The following is a 16,159-nucleotide window of genomic DNA, read 5'->3' as shown; positions in this document are numbered from 1 at the left end:
TTAATGTTTGAAAAGATTAAATAGGAAAAAGAAGGCATTCACAAATAATTTTCTATAACAGACCAAATCTTCAGTATGGATCTCTGTAAAGAATATAAGATCCCATTGTTCTGTTGTCAAATATGAGAAATTCTGCAACTGGAGAAAACGTTATACAATCTTAAAAGCCATTCTCAAACACTATGCCTTCTGTGCCTATATACAATATAATAGATGCAGCCATGAAAATGACTTTGTTATCAGGTAAGGCACCAAGCAGGGAGACACAGTGAGCTGCAACAACATCATGGAAACCATCTTGTACAAAAACAAAAGAGAGATTCTGACTTTCTCCTCTTTTTGAAGTATGATATTTGGACCTTAGAGTCAGCCTTTGCCTAAAATGTCCAACAGAAAGGAAATGAAAAGGGATCTGTCTCCCTTCACTTCGGGCACCACTGGTGACTGCACACATGGGAGAGAGAATGTGTGTTTGCCTAGATGAGCCTAAGACTGAACCTCGAGTCCCTGGCTGCCTCTTCTGCTTTTCTTTCCCTGATCCCAGGTGGTGGTAGTGGTGGTAGTAGTTGTAGTTGTAGTAGTAATAGGTAGTAGTAGTAGTAGTAGTAGTAGTAGTAGTAGTAGTAGTAGTAGTAGTAGTAGTAGTAGTAGTAAATACGTAACCCATAGAGCATCTATCATGTGCCAGGCAGTGTGTTAAGTGCTTCATAAATAACTTATTTGATCCTTCTTACAATCATGGTAATTGTGATCACCATTTTACAGTTGAAAAACTAAGTTAGATAGAGGTTAAATGACATACAACTAGTAAGTGTCTGAGGGAAGATTTGAATGCAGTTCTTCCTGCCTCCAGTCTCAGCACTGCAGCTCTCGTGATTCTGAGAGTTCAAGAGCTTCTAGGTCTGGGTGCTTGTTGCCTAGCAGGAGGTGATTTTTTACAGCAATTTCTTGGAGAAGAAAAGGTGACCGCACTAGGAAGATACCATAAATAGACAAAAGGAGTAAGAAAGCCCCCACCAGATCCTGCTTACCAGAAGAACTGGGCTTGTGAATTCTGTACAAAGCTTATGTCAGAAATGAAAGTCAGTCAGCCCTTAGTGTGTGCTGCTTTTGATTTTGAGTCCCACAGGTCTCAGGAATCTTTACCTTTCAAAGTTAAGAGGCATTCCTTATTGTTTCATGTTTTAAGTAGTTGTCTTATTCTTTTGGGTGATAGAGGAAATAAATGACTGCCCCCTCTCTGGAGGGAGGAAGGGAACCACTTCCTTGACCATAACATCTTGATGATTGCATCAAATCAGGTCGTTCTCGGTTACCTCCACAGTCTGGTTACCCAGAAAAAAATTAAATGAATAAAAAATAAATAGAGCCTAGATTATGATATGATATTAGATTAAAGGTGACATCAACACCTATATCTTTTTAATTTATTTTTAGTTTTCAACATTCACTTTTATAAGATTTTGAGTTTTAAATTTTCTTCCCCTCTCCCCTCCCTAAGGTGGCATTGCAATCTGATATAGACCATACATGTACAATCATAGTAAACATATTTCCACATTAGTCATGCTCTAAAGAAGAATTAGAATCAAAGGGAAAAACCACAACAAAGAAAAAAAAGTAAAAAGGAAAAATAGTATGCTTCAATATGTATTCAAACTCCATACTTCTTTCCCTGGATGTGGATAGCATTTTCCATGATGGATCTTTTGGAATTGTCTTAGGTCATTATATTCCTGAGAAGAGCTAGATCTGTCAAAGTTGATCATCACACAATGTTGCTATTACTGTGAATAATGTTTTCCTCATTCTGCTCACTTCACTCAGCATCAGTTCATGTAAGTCATTCCAAGTTTTTCTGAAGTCTGCCTGCTCATCATTTCTTATAGAACAGTAGTATTCCATTAAATCAGCACCTACATCTTGGACAGATAAGTGGAGACTGAACTCAAAGTAGGCCCAGAATTGAATATAAGATCCCACTAGGGCAGTAGCAAAGGATGTTAAATGGTCCTAAAGTGCTTGCTACCCCCAAAGGTAATACGTCTGACTACACTGTTCTCCCGGTACTGTTACAACAAATTATGGACCACCAAAATCATAATAAAGTCTCAACTGAAGGTGTCCCCAAAATTAATAGACACATCCTACATATATGCAGCATATAGTATTTTACCTCTGTTGACTTGCTAGCAAGAAGTGACAGGGACATAATCAAGAATGTGTATGACTGGTAAAACAGGTGGCCCTGAGTATCCATGACATCTCCAAAGAATCAGAGGAAGGCCTACAACTCATTAAGTGATTCCTGGAGGAATGAGCTCCTTGAGGGCAGGAACTGTTTTTGTTTTGCTTTGGTTTTTTTGTCCCTTTTTTTTTTTTTTAAATCTTCAGTACTTGGTATTAATAAATGCTGGTCAGTTGACTGATTGCTTGCCTTACAAAAAAAATGTGAATTGTAGAAGTAGATGAAGTACTTGTACCTAGGATACAGACCTCTGTATCTAAATCTGGTAGGACCCTTAATTTTACAGACAAAGAAATTGAGGCTGAAACAGGTTGACTTTACCAAAGATGCAGTGCTGTCAGTACTTTTTTCACTGCACCATGGATCTGTTGAAGCATCTTATAAATCTCAGTCAAACCTAAGTGAATTTGATGTTTTAAACTAAAAGCATAGGATGGAGTTCTTTGGATCTGGATCATAGACTTGCTTCTGAAGAGGCTTCAACTAAATCAGTTTTGGACAAATAGGTGTAGTGTTTTTTAGGATCTCCTGTGAAAATGATTTTATCTGGGTAACCCATTTATGGATTTACACTCTTGATATGCTAAATGTTTTATAAATCCAGAAAATAAATAGTAATTTCTATAGTGTTTAATGGTGATATACATTGTTACAGATGAACCAGACCATTAATACAAAAATGTATTTTTTGATCAACATTCTCAGAATTTACATCTCAAAGAAAATAATAGTGAAATCACGTTTTTGGATCTTGAAATGTAGTATAGACTGTTAACCTTTCTTTGTATGGGAGTATGTGAACAGTTTTAGGAGAAGACTGTAGATTTACTTGTGGTAATCACATATAATTTAACATATGCACAGGCAAATAGTCATTTGGATCTGTGACCTCATCGATGCAGATATTCCTTTTGTATTTATATCCTCATTACCTAACAATATTTATATTGTTACATTAAATAGAATATAGTAAATTCTTAATGCATGCTTATTGGTAGGTTGTAGACTATAGTGTGTGATATCTTATAGTTGTGCAGTACCGATAGAGTATTAATATTAAAATTAAGTTCAGGTTCCTTAACATTTTCTAAAAGTGATCCAGTCCTCCCTCCTCCTGTTTAATTTTATGTCCAGTTCATCCATTTTTTCAGTGTCTTCCCAAGCAGATATGATTATGGACAAGCTCTGTAGGTTGGCCATACAACTCATGTCACACTCTGAGCAATAGGCTGTCTTCACCCTCTTGGCTTTTCCTATGACAAACCTTACTGTCTTGAATGATTCTGAATTTCATCCATCAGGCTCTACATTATTCTAGGGCTTGATGCAGCCAATACAACTATCATCCACAAAAAGAATCATAGAATCATCTTCTTCAAGGAATCCCTCTTCCATGTCACCTTGACATACTATTGGTGAAAATACATATCCCTGTTTTATGATTCACTCAATATTAAAAATTAGAAGGGTTGTTGAACAAGGTTATATGTTATATGTGGGAGAAAGCTGATCAGAAAAGAAAACCTTTAAGATAGGGTTTGGCAAATCAAATTTCTTTTTTATAGTTATTAAACAATATCAGAGTAGGATTATACTCAGTGTGTTTCATGTGAAGTATTTCCTATTTCAACATACCCTAAATATGTGTTCAAGTTATTGTTAACTCAATAGGAAGTATTATTAGGTTATATATATGTATAAATTATATAAATTAGAATTAAAGAACTATCTAGGCCTTCCCCTCTTCCTACCAAAGGCAGTATTGGTTGTATACTAATTTAAAATTATTGCCTTAAGTAAATGTTACTGCCATTTACCATGTCACAAGTTTCATATACTTTTAAAGACAGTTGAATGAACTGTCACCTTTCTCTTCTATATATGACATTATCGTTATAGATGCTACTTTTTGACTCTAATCATTTTATAGTTTTGAATCCTTCCAGTTTTCCACAACTCTCATAACATCTTAATACAAATGGAAAAATACCCTATAATATTTTTTCTGTTTGTGCTCCCAGCAAAGTACTTGCTTTAAAAATATGAATGTTCCTCCTTTACTAGTTTATGTTTCACTTGAGTTTCACTATTACGTGCAGCTTTTGTTGACATAAATTTGTACAAAATAAGCCATTTTTCCATCTTCTATTAGATTCAGTAGACTTTTTAGTCAACAGCACATTCATATTTTACCAAATGGACCTGTCCATGTAAAAATCCTTAATTCCATCTTCACTTTGGTGTTTGTTTTTTTAGTATGCTTTAATCATGCAGAAACATTAAAAACCTCTAGATGGCACTAGCAAATAGCTTCATGTGATGGTACCACCATATTCTTGGGTTCTTGGAAGGCCTCAAAAATAAGAAAACTTGTTACCATCTTTAATTTAAAAGTTAACAGTTAAGGTGAATTTCTGGTCTTTTGCTTGTGTGTTTTTCCTATTTCAAAGTTTTAAGACTACAGAATATCTGTATTATAAATCCCTTCACATTTATTATATGTGCTAATTTGAGTGAACAGCTAACTGTCCCCTCTTCCTTGAATTCTCTCTCATCTCTGTCTCCTGGGTTCCTAGCTCAGATCCCACCTTATGCAAGTATCCTTTCCCAGCCCTCCTTAATCTTAGTGCCTTCTTTCCAAAATTATCTCAAGTTTATCCTGTGTATATTTTGTTTGTACACAGTTGTTTGCATTTGTTTCCCCCATTAGACTGGGTTCTCCTTGAGAGCAGAGACTATTTTCCACCTCTCTGACTCCACTGCTTAGCGCAGTGCCTGGCATCAAAGTAAGAGATGTTTAATAAATGCTTCTGGACTTACTGGCAGTTTCTCTTAGCTTCACCTTGATCATCTGGAAAATGAAAAGGCTCAATCCAGCTGACCCTTTATGTCCCTGCTAGTTCTAAATCCTGCAGTCAAGCAAGCATTTATTATGTACCTACTATAAGCCACATCACACAGTCATTAAAGAGAAATCTTACTTTCTCTTAATAAGCATTTTACTTTGCCTTTTTAAAGAAAAACTGGTTTTAAAATGTAATTGATATTAGGAATTCCCAGGGAGGACTGTCCTTTTTATCAATATAAATTGGTATTTGCTTTGTCTGGAACCTGGTGGAGGTAAGTGACTTGCCCAGGATAACACAACCAGTATATGCCAAAGATATCACTTGAATCTAGATCCTTCTCACTTTGAGCCTGGCTCTCTGTGCGCTGAGGCCCAGCTACCTCTTGCCTAGTATCTTCAGCTGGATCCCATTTAGTGCAAATAAAGAATCTTCTAAATTATTTGAATCCACATTTTATATTACCATTGGCCTAGAACCAGTTACCATATTTTACATAATTATAACTTCATATAGTGTTTCATGCTAATCAAGACACAGCTGTAATTGGTGCTTAATAAATGTCATATATGAATAGTAATGATATTTGATGTTGACCATGTCTAAGCAGATTATCCCAAATATTTTCCAGTTTCCTAAAATGCAAGTTTTTTTCCATCTCTGAAGTAAAAGAATCTTCAATTAGTAATATTCTTAGAAGAAATGAATGTATTTTACTATTAATAGGACTTGATTGGGTCACATAACAAATGATCTTTTTGTCAAAGACTGGTAGTAGTAAGTTTGCTTCATTCCTTTTAAACTTAATGGCATTTAAGTTCACAACATCATAAATCACACTTTGTAATGTATCATATGCTTTTCTCCACAAGACTTTACTAAGCACCATTTCTTTTTAACAGCTGAAGGAATTAGGCATGTTATCTATAAATTCACAGTGAATAAATCTGAGTTCCTGGTGGTTTTATCCATTTGTACTGCTGATTAAGTGCGTGATTTGGGGCAAAATCTAGTTACTTCCCAGCACTTAATTTCTGTATCAGCAAAGCGGGAATCATTTGTCTTGATAATAGGATTTTTAGACTCTCAGCTGAAATGTATTCTGTGTCATCATTTTTCCCTTCCATTGACACTTCTTGGCTCTGGTTTACATCATTTGTCACTTTAGAGACTAGAAACATGGCAAAGGAATGGTCCTTCAGCCAGCTGGTCCCTAGGCCATTTAGCCCAGATCTCAATTTATTTTAAAATCATTTTGTTGCTCTACCTTTTAATTTCTCACTTTCTGTTGGAGGCCTTCTAGCAACTGAATCTAGCAACCGGAAGAAATGAGCTTACATTGCACTAGTGTTAATAATTAATAATAGCATTGCTTCTACCACACTAGGAAATATTGTTCAGAACCGCTCCTCTAAATATCCACTTTTAAAGTTCTTCGCTAGTTACTGTCTGTATGTGAATAGTATCTAGTGTTGTATAATTGACATTGTTTGTAGGACGATGTTAGCTAAAATTCAGTAAAGTTTTCTGTGCAAGTAATAGAAGCCAGTCTGTGTAGATTAATATTTTAGTGACTATGAGCTCATCAGTATGAGTACTCCAACTCATTTCATTGCCTACCAGCCATGCCATCTCATCTCATTTGACATTTGTTCATGTCCTCCCTTCAATCTTCCAAAGAGGATTTGCCTAACAGGTCTTCTTCTGGGTCTTTTAACATTATATGGGTACCACTGTAGCACTTGGATTGTCTGTCACATGGTTTATCTATGTCATTTTCTAATCAGACACTTTGTATATGGTATTTTTTGCTTTATTATTGGTGATGTGTTATAGCCAACTTGTACCTGGAGTGCATCTCTCTCCCTTGCACTTCCCCCCCTTTTTTTCAATAACTTAAATTGTTCTTCCCTCTAGTCTCCATTAAGCAATTTTTTTCAAAACCCCAAATTAAATCCCTCAATACACATACACGCATATATACAGACATGTATGTGTACATGCATATATGTATGTGTATGTGTGTATATATATATATGATGTGTGTGTGTGTGTGTGTGTGTGTGTAAAACGTTTGCTTTTAATAGAGTGGGAGGAATGTTGCATTTAAAATAGTCTGAGGACCTGGATTGGAATTTTAACATTTGTGACTTAGGTACAAGTCACCAAACTCTGTTTCCTCATTTGTAAAATGAAAGTGTTGAACATATGACGTATCAGATCTCTTCATACTCTGCTACTCCAGTCCCATAATCATTTCAATAAAACATCAGAGTTTTGGTTTTTCCCAAGGAATACATATATATTTTTTTAATTAGCATTTTGAGCAGGGCAGGGGGGAAACATTTATTTGAGGGAAACATGTAAGTTTAGTATATACTACTATTGGGTATATTCAAACTAACAAGAATATGTCCTTTATTTCTCTAGTTATAATCGCTGGCTATGTCAAGCAAGAGCTGAGGATCTATCTGATATTGCTTCTTTAAAAGCCTTGTACCAAACAGGTAAGTTTAGATACATGGTGGGATATATGGATCCCAGCATGTTATTTGATTATTAGCTTTTTTTCAGGTTTTCCCCCAGTTTATCTCTACATTTAAATCTTATGCCTTAGTTAGGTGTATCATTTTTGACCCTAAAATCAGATATGGTTTACAAAATGTGCTTTAGTCAAGCCAGTAGTTACTGGCAGATACCAGTATTCATCCTCTTAAGCTCTTTTTTTTCTCTTTTTCTTTCTGTTATTCATAGACTCATAGAATTTAGAATTGGAAATGTATTCCCGTCTCTCTTTATACCATGTATACTCAAATTCTTATGAAAATGAATAGTAAAATAATACAAATAATAAATAATTCTATATTGCAAAGTAAAGACCTACTGTCTTTAGAAATGGTGTTGTATCATGAAAAGAACAATACATTTAAAGTTAGAGGATGTAGATTCAGATCTCACTTCTGCTATTTACTAGCTGTGTGACCTTGGACAAGTTACTGGATCTCTCTGGTCCTTATTTTTTTTTCCTAAGAAAAGAGGGATTGGAGTAGATTATATCTAAAGTCCTTCCTAGTGCTTAAAACTGCAATCCTTGGCCAATTTATATTTTTGTCACTTTCCACATTTTTAAGGAAAATGATTCTCTTAAATAAAATACTGTTTTCGTATGTGAAAGGTAACCTTGTATAGTGGACAGAGAGTCAACCTTGGAATCAGATCTATCTGGGTTTATATTCAGCCTTTGACATTTTCATCATCATCATCATCCTCATCATCATAGCTAGTATTTTTATGGCTTCCGTAATGTGCCAGATACTGTGCTAAGTGCTTTACAAAGATCTAATTTAATCCCCACAACAGTCTTGTTGTTATTCCTATTTTATAATTGAGGAAACTGAAGAAACAAAGGTTAAAGAACTTGCCCAGCATTATGTAGCTAATGAGTTCTGAGGCCAGATTTAAACTCAAGTCTTCTAACTTCAGATCCAGCTTTCTGTCCACTGCACCACCTAGCCTGCCCCATCCTGGATGAGACATCCTGAATGTGTGACCTATGCCAAGTTGTTTCAGTGCTCCCGGGAAGCATTCTAGAAGTTGCAGAGAATACTTCAATGAGCCTTAATGGAGAGGTTTCCCTCATGGGGAGTTCTCTATACCAATTAAATACAGGTCCTAAATTAAAAAAAATAGATCAATAAATTCAAAGCATTTTCTCCCTAGAGCCTTTGAGATGTTGTTATATGATTTTCTTATAATAGTGCCTCTAGATCCTTCTTTTCTTTTTTTAATATTAGATATTGTTACCATTACAATAGAGATTTTGTTTTCTTCTACCTTTTCTGTGATTTAGATATTCATATTTCTATTTTACTCAATTTTTGGTTTTTTATATTGAGTGTATTCATTTGCATTTTTCAAAATTTATACTCTTTCATGCCTTTCTTTGTTTTACTTTCTTAATAACTTGTTTTTGTTTTCATTGATAATAATGGCACTTAATAAATATTACATTATCTGCTTTAAAGTGTCACTTTCTCCTAGGTCACAAATAGAAATTTAGACAAATAGGAATTACTCCTATTGGAGTAGTCCTATTGAACAGGAGGCCTCTCATAGATCTTAACCTGTGAATCTATCTTTGGAATCTCTGTCAGATTCAGTCTTCCAGAATACCAAAATAGAGATAATAGATGGAATTGCAGTAAAGCAAAGAGGAATAAGGATGAAGAGGCCACCATGGACAGAAAGGGACCTCACAGACCACCATAGCTTTGTTTTCTCCAGTTTAGATTTTTAAAGGGTACAGAAGATTGGAGCAGGGACAGGTCAGACTGGCTCAATAAAATAACAGGGATGATCCTAGGAAAAAATAGTATTCAAATGGCTAAAACTTTGTCATAGGAGCAGCTGGCAAGGAAAACCAAGGACACTCAAAAATGGAAACCACTTAACCACTGCTCAGGGGACTGAACTCATAGCACATGGAGATTATCTACTTATTTTGCTTGTTTTCTCTGCCATGGAGATTGACTTGAATTGGAAAAAACAGAACAGAAGTGATGGGACATTCCTGCTCAAGATAAGTAGGGCATAAGTAAGAGACCTCCAAGGTCCCCATATGAGCTCAGCACCTGGCCCAGATGAGTTACATCCTGGATGCAGAAAGCTGGTAGATATGATTGCTGAGCCCCTTGTCAGTGATATATGAAATGGAGAACAGGAGAGGTACTACAGAACTGGAGGGGGCAAACATCCGAATTTTCCAAAATGGGTAACACTATAGACTTTAGGACGAGACTAATTTTTATTTCTGGTAAATTTCTAAGAACACACTATTAAGGAGGGGGTTAGTGAGCAACTAGAAAAGAAAGCTTTGATCACAAACATCCAACAGAGGTTCAGCAAAAACAATTTATAGGAGACTGAACTTATTTTTAACAGGGTCACTAAATTGTTAGGTCAGGAAATTCTGTAGATGTAGCATTCCTACATCTTTTAACAAAGCCCTTGATAAAGTCTCATGTACTTTTGGAAAGATGGAGGGATGTGATATTTAATGCGATTTAAATGATACAATTAGATAGATTTGGAATTAGATGCCTAAATCCAAAGAGTAGTTGTTGATGGCTTGATGTCAGCTTGAAAGGAGCTCTCCAGTGGAATGCCCGAAGGATTTCAGTGCTTTTTAACATTTAGTAAATTACTTGGATGAAAGCATACATGGCACACATGGGGGAATAATTCATGCACTATATGATAAAGTCTAGATATGATAAAGTCTAGATCCAAAAGCATATTGACAGGCTAATACTTTGGGTTGACTCTAGAAAGATGAAATTTTAGTAGCAATAAATATGAAGTCTAAAAGAAAGGGCAGCTAGGTGGCACCATAGTGCATGCCATGCCAGGCCTGAAGTCAGCAAGACTTCCTCCAGAGTTCAGATCTGGCTGCCAACACTTACTAGCTCTGTAATCTTGAGCAAATCACTGTTTGCCTCAGTTTCCAGTGTCTTTGCCAGGAAAACCCCATGGACAATGTTGGCATTAGACCACAGAGTCATGAAAAGTCAAACATGACTGAATAGCCACATCCATGTGAAGATGAAAACTCCGTGCACTGCCCTTGTCTGACCAAATCTGGAATATTTTTTTTCATTTCTGAGTGCTCCCATATTTAGGACATTTTTATGTTGGAGAATATTAGAGAAGGGCCACTCCTAAAGACCTTCAAGTTCATGCTGTGTGGGGATTGATTAAAGGAAATGAAGATGTTCAGCCTGGGAAGAGAAAGCTTGTTGTCCCAAGTAGGAGATGCGGATTGTAAGAAGGAAAATTTATGGTCCAGATAAGGAAAAATTTCCTAAAGAATAGAACTATCCCAAACTGTAAATTACTGTGTCAGAAACTAGTGGGTATCCTCTTCTTGGAGGACTTCAGACAAAGGCTGGATGACAGTGTAGATGTTAAGGAATGTATTTTTGGGGAATGAACTGGACCCGATGGCTACGGAGCTGTGGCCAAAAGATTCGTTATGTTGAAGTAGACGATGAGCATCTCAAGATTTAGTGAGTCTGGCCTCTTGGACAACAGGTCTGGCTTCTGTCATGAGGTCTACTTTGAAGTCTTTCTGGCTTGATCAGGCCTGAACAGTCTTGATATGTCCTGGTACCTTGGCCTTCAGGGGCTCAGGACCACCTCCACACTCTAAAAAATGCACCAAACTGGAACCAGTAATGAGCTGAAAATCAGCAGTTGAGGCAGCTCCCTGACTTAGCGGATGGAATGTAGCACTTAGAGTCAAGAAGGCTTAAGTTCAGATTTTGCCTCAGAACATACTAGCTATGTGACACTGGGCAAATCACCTCTCTCAGTTTCCTCATCTGTAAAATGTGATGGGGACTCAAATAAAGGTTCTCAAGGAACACCAAATCTAATTGGGAACACAACATGAAAACAACTGTGTAGAAACAAGCTATATGTAGCATCTACCTCAAGGGATTGTTGTAAGGATCAAATGAGTTAACGTGTGTAAAATGTTAAAATCTTAAAGCACTGTATAAACGCTGGCTTGTTACTGTTACTGTTAACACGTAGTCCCCATTTGTAGGTGTAGATAATTGTGGTCGTACAGTGATGGTGGTGGTTGGAAGAAACATTCCTGTAACTTTAATAGATATGGACAAGGTAAGCTACAAAATAACTCCTACCTTGGTTAGCTAGTAGTGTTGTTTATGGAGAATATTCTCATACTTATAAATTATATGCTCATTAATTGTAGTACTTATATTGTAAGGCAGACTTATTTGTCTCTGAGGGGTAGTCTAAGTTCTTAGTGTGTGTGAAACGTTAAGTTTGACATTATACTATAATGAAAATTGAAATACGAAGACCCTTGCTATTGTGTGTGTGTTGTAAATGCAACTGCTTTGCTATTGAAATGAGATAATAAGCCTATGTTAGATTATGTCTTGGTTTGTAATTTTATCATCTGTTCAGATCTTGCATGTGTTAAAGGATTTATGGTCAACTCTTGATCATTCAAAAAATGAAAAGCAACTGAATATATGAATAATCCAAAATACTATATAATTTTAAATTTACATTTGAATTTCTGATGAGAATTCTCCCAAACAAAATAAATACATATATTGAAAACATGACTTTGATGCATTTTATCTTAAGTGATTTCCTGTGTTCTCCAGAATAAATTTTCCTATTTGAAAAAGAAGAGAACATAGCTGATATAGACTGTATTGACAGTGTGTACAGTATTCTGTCCTATTAATAGGAATTTAAAAGCTGCCCAGCGTCCACACTCCAAGCTTGTTTGATCTTTTCTCTTGTTACTAAAGGCCAACATCAACAGTACTAGTTAGTATCCAGTTCCCTATAACCCTTAAGCTGCTGCCCCTTTGCTTTTTTTCTTTTTTTTAGTGAATCACCCCATAATATACTGTGCCTACCTATCTTGTTTGTACTTCTTTTAGATTTCCAAGTGCCTTTAAGTTTCATTTTATTTTTGATGGAATATTTGTCTTAATTTTAGCTCTGTGACTTCAAATCCTAATTTTCTTAGGTATTAAAAATCTCAATTTAGCATCTGCAGGTTCAGCTTGATTTCAGTGTCATCATTAAAAAGGTAATAAATAAAAAGTGGCCCCAAACTGAGCTGATACCAAGTTAATATGTTCTTTTATGGTAGCAGTTGGTCACATAAGAGTCATGTGAACACTTATTAGAAATGTGGAAAGTTTTAAAAATAATAAAGGATTAGAAAAATAATGCGTTAGAGGAAAATGTCAAGAATAGAATTATTTAGCTTAAATAAGAGAAATATGTTTAGAAACCTGATACTTTTTAAATATGTGGAATTGGTATTTCAACACTAATAAGAAATTAAAAAGGAAAATACATTGTAGTATATATGAAAGTTGTTAAACATTGGAATGGTTTTTAGCCTTGGGAGTTTTAAAAGTAAGCTTGATTCCTATTGGCTTGGTTGGATGACAGGAGATAGATATACTGGGTAGCATCTCAAGGCTCTTTAAGTTCATGTGATTCTTTTAAATGGACTGTTCCAAAAATTACCTTTATTTTTCACCCTTCTGTCTTTTTCAGGCTCTGTTATATTTTATCCATGTAATGGATCACATTGCTGTAAAAGAATATGTCTTAGTATACTTTCACACACTTACTAGCGAGTACAATCACCTGGACTCTGACTTCCTGAAGAAACTCTATGACGTTGTTGATGTCAAGTTAGTCTCATTTTATTTTTAATGAAAGAGGGGTAGTTGGGCAGTGGTCCTTCTCTCTCTCTCTCTGTCTTTCTCTCTTTCTTTCTCTTTTCCCCCCTCATGAAATGATCTTATATTATTTTTTTACTCTAAAAAAAAAAACTTTACTTTCCCTATGTGACAAGAAAGAAGCTTGATGTACATATATGTGTGTATGTATATGTATACATGTGTGTGTATATTCATGTATATGTCTCATACAGACTGCTGCATTAACCTCCCTTAATATGAAGTCTTATCCCCAATAAAAACCCAATTTGCAGATTTTTAGAATTCAGAATTTTTACTAAAAATTAAAACTGCAGTTATAAAGTCATATGTATAATTTTTATTAATGGTTATGTCTGACTTTAGTCAGTCAATATGTATTTAGTAAGCCAGGCATTGTCTTCAGCATTGCAGCTAACACGAAAGGCAAAAGACAATCCTTACTCTCAAGGAGCACAGACACCATGGAGATGACCTGGAAACAATTATGCACAAACAAACTGTATTGGCTTTATTGTCAGCTTCGTTTACAGAGGAGATTTTTAAGAATGGAACTGTTGAAAAAACAGGGTGTCCTGCTTTGGGAGCTGTCTAGGTCTCCACCACTCAGAGTGATGAAGCGAATGAGTACCCCACAGGAATGTTGTAGAGGGGATTCTTGCATAGGAAGGGAATTGGGACCAGAAGCCTTCTAAGGGCCATTACAATTCTTTTAGTATAGTAACATTTACACTAGTGTTTGACAAAGTAGAACATTCTACATGTGGAAAAGTGTGTGTGTCTGTGCCCGGGAGTATCTGTTGAAGGTGGGCAGATAAAAATGATAGTTGATGAAAATAATTTAAAGGCAAACATATTACATTTGTGTGACCTAGCTAAAAAAAAAAAATTCCTTGTGATGACTGACCCTATTAAAAACTGCCACATTGAAATGTGATGACTTTTCATACTATTTTCAAAGACAGAGGATCAAGGGTTTAAGTTGCTGTCCATTACAAGGCCACAAGATAGCCATCATCAAACAGATAAGCAACAAAGAAGATGATGGCCTGGTCACATTGCAGTTACAGGTGATAAGTAATGGCCGCCATGTGCTCCATTGGTATCTTTACAATGTTAAGAGAAAGCAAGGAAGAAACCTGACCCGTTCAGTAGATAGTGAAGTGTAGTTATCTGGTGGATGAGTGTAAGAGCTGAACAGTCTGGGTTGGCATGAATGAGCTATTATCTGCATTGTTGGAAGGAACACACACATTGATGAGATCATATATCCATTTGAGCATGTATGATCTTGTACATAAAAATACCCTTCCCATCTCAATCCATGCTCCATTCAACCACTCAAGTGATTTTCCTAAATTGCTGGTCCAACCATATCACTCCACTGCTCAGATATCTGCCCAGTGCTTCTAGGAACAAATACAAAATGCTCTGTTTGACATTCTAAACCCTTCATAACCTAGTACCCTCCTACCTTTACAGTCTTCTTACACCTTACTTCCCAAAAAGTATCCTTTAGCAAAGTAGCGTTGGCCTCCTGACTGTTCACAGAAGACTCTTATCTCTCAGCTCCACATATGTTGTCTAGCTGTCCTCCATGTCTCCAATGTTCTCCCTCCTCATCACCATTTGCTGACCTCCCTGGCTTCCTTTAGGTCTGAAATCCCACCTTCTACAGAAAGCTTTCTCTAACCTTTTTTAATTCTAGTGCCTTCCCTCTATTGTTTCCTGTTTCTACTGTGTACATCTTGCTTGTATATATTTGTCTGCGTATTGTTCCGCAACAGACTGTGATCTCCTTAAGGTCAGGGACTATATTTTGCCTCTTTGTATCTGCAGCTCTAGCGCAGTGCCTGGCACACAGTAGGTGCTTAGTAAATGTTTATTGATTATTATTGATCTTGTTCTAAGCACTTAGACTGAAGTATAAAATAAGACATTTGGCTTTGTCATGAACCTGATTTCTAGTTCCAGTACTACTATTAAGGAACTATAGCACCTTAGCCATTTTGAACCTCAGTATATTTTCTTCTGTAAAATGTACTAGTGATATTAGGTGTCTTTAAGGTCTCCACCCGTTTTGGTTATTGTGTTATTGTCTATGATTGTTTAATCATAATTACTGCCTGAAGTAGTACTGATTCAGGGTGCTTCAAAACTTGCTTGGTATATCGTTAAGGTACTGTTAAGACTGGCCACCATGCACGCACGCATGCACACACACACTTCCTTCTCTTCTCTTTCCTTCTCTCTCGTTCCCTCCCTGTCCTCTCTTTTGTCCTGTCCTTCTCTCTCTCTCTCTCTCTCTCTCTGTCTCTCTCTATCCCCCTTTCTCTCCCTCCCCCTCCCTCTCTCCCCCTCTCTCCCCTTCCTTTCCTTCTCCTCTTCCCCTCTCCCCAGCTTTCTCTCAATCTATTTTCATTTTTGCCTGTGATATTTTAGGGTTTAATTTTTTTTACAGTAGGTACAGTACAGTTTGTTCCACCTGAAGGTTCACTAACGGACTCGGAAATTATATCTAATATTGCCCTATAAAAAAGAGGCATGAAAAGATCTCAAAATATCCCTCCATATCATTAGTGGAGCCTTGTCTTGAATCTCAGTGACATGAGCCAGAGTTATGAAAAGTTTTTTTCTTTCATTGTTTAAAAAGTCTTTAGTTATTCAAGAAGATAGTTAACAATTTTATGGGACTCAGTGGTTTTTTCTCTTTTTAAATCAGATACAAGAGGAACTTGAAAGCAGTTTACTTTGTCCATCCAACATTTCGATCAAAGGTA

General features: G+C 36.2%; 1 protein-coding gene across 7 annotated transcripts in view; it reads left to right on the top strand.

Annotated features, from left to right (window-relative positions):
* Positions 1-16,159, top strand: part of GDAP2 (ganglioside induced differentiation associated protein 2) — a 70,718-nt gene that overhangs the window by 22,723 nt on the left and 31,836 nt on the right. For all 7 annotated transcript variants that reach the window (XM_072644511.1, XM_072644512.1, XM_072644509.1 and 4 more), the window contains exons 9-12: positions 7,525-7,601; positions 11,702-11,778; positions 13,213-13,352; positions 16,102-16,156. In XM_072644511.1, the coding sequence (XP_072500612.1) occupies positions 7,525-7,601; positions 11,702-11,778; positions 13,213-13,352; positions 16,102-16,156 (349 nt within the window). The remainder of the gene's footprint in view (positions 1-7,524; positions 7,602-11,701; positions 11,779-13,212; positions 13,353-16,101; positions 16,157-16,159) is intronic.

This window comes from Notamacropus eugenii, chromosome 2, assembly GCF_028372415.1.
Source record: "Notamacropus eugenii isolate mMacEug1 chromosome 2, mMacEug1.pri_v2, whole genome shotgun sequence".
Classification (NCBI taxonomy): Eukaryota; Metazoa; Chordata; class Mammalia; order Diprotodontia; family Macropodidae; genus Notamacropus; species Notamacropus eugenii.
Note: the sequence above shows the minus strand (reverse complement) of the source record. Positions and strands in the feature narration are given on the sequence as shown.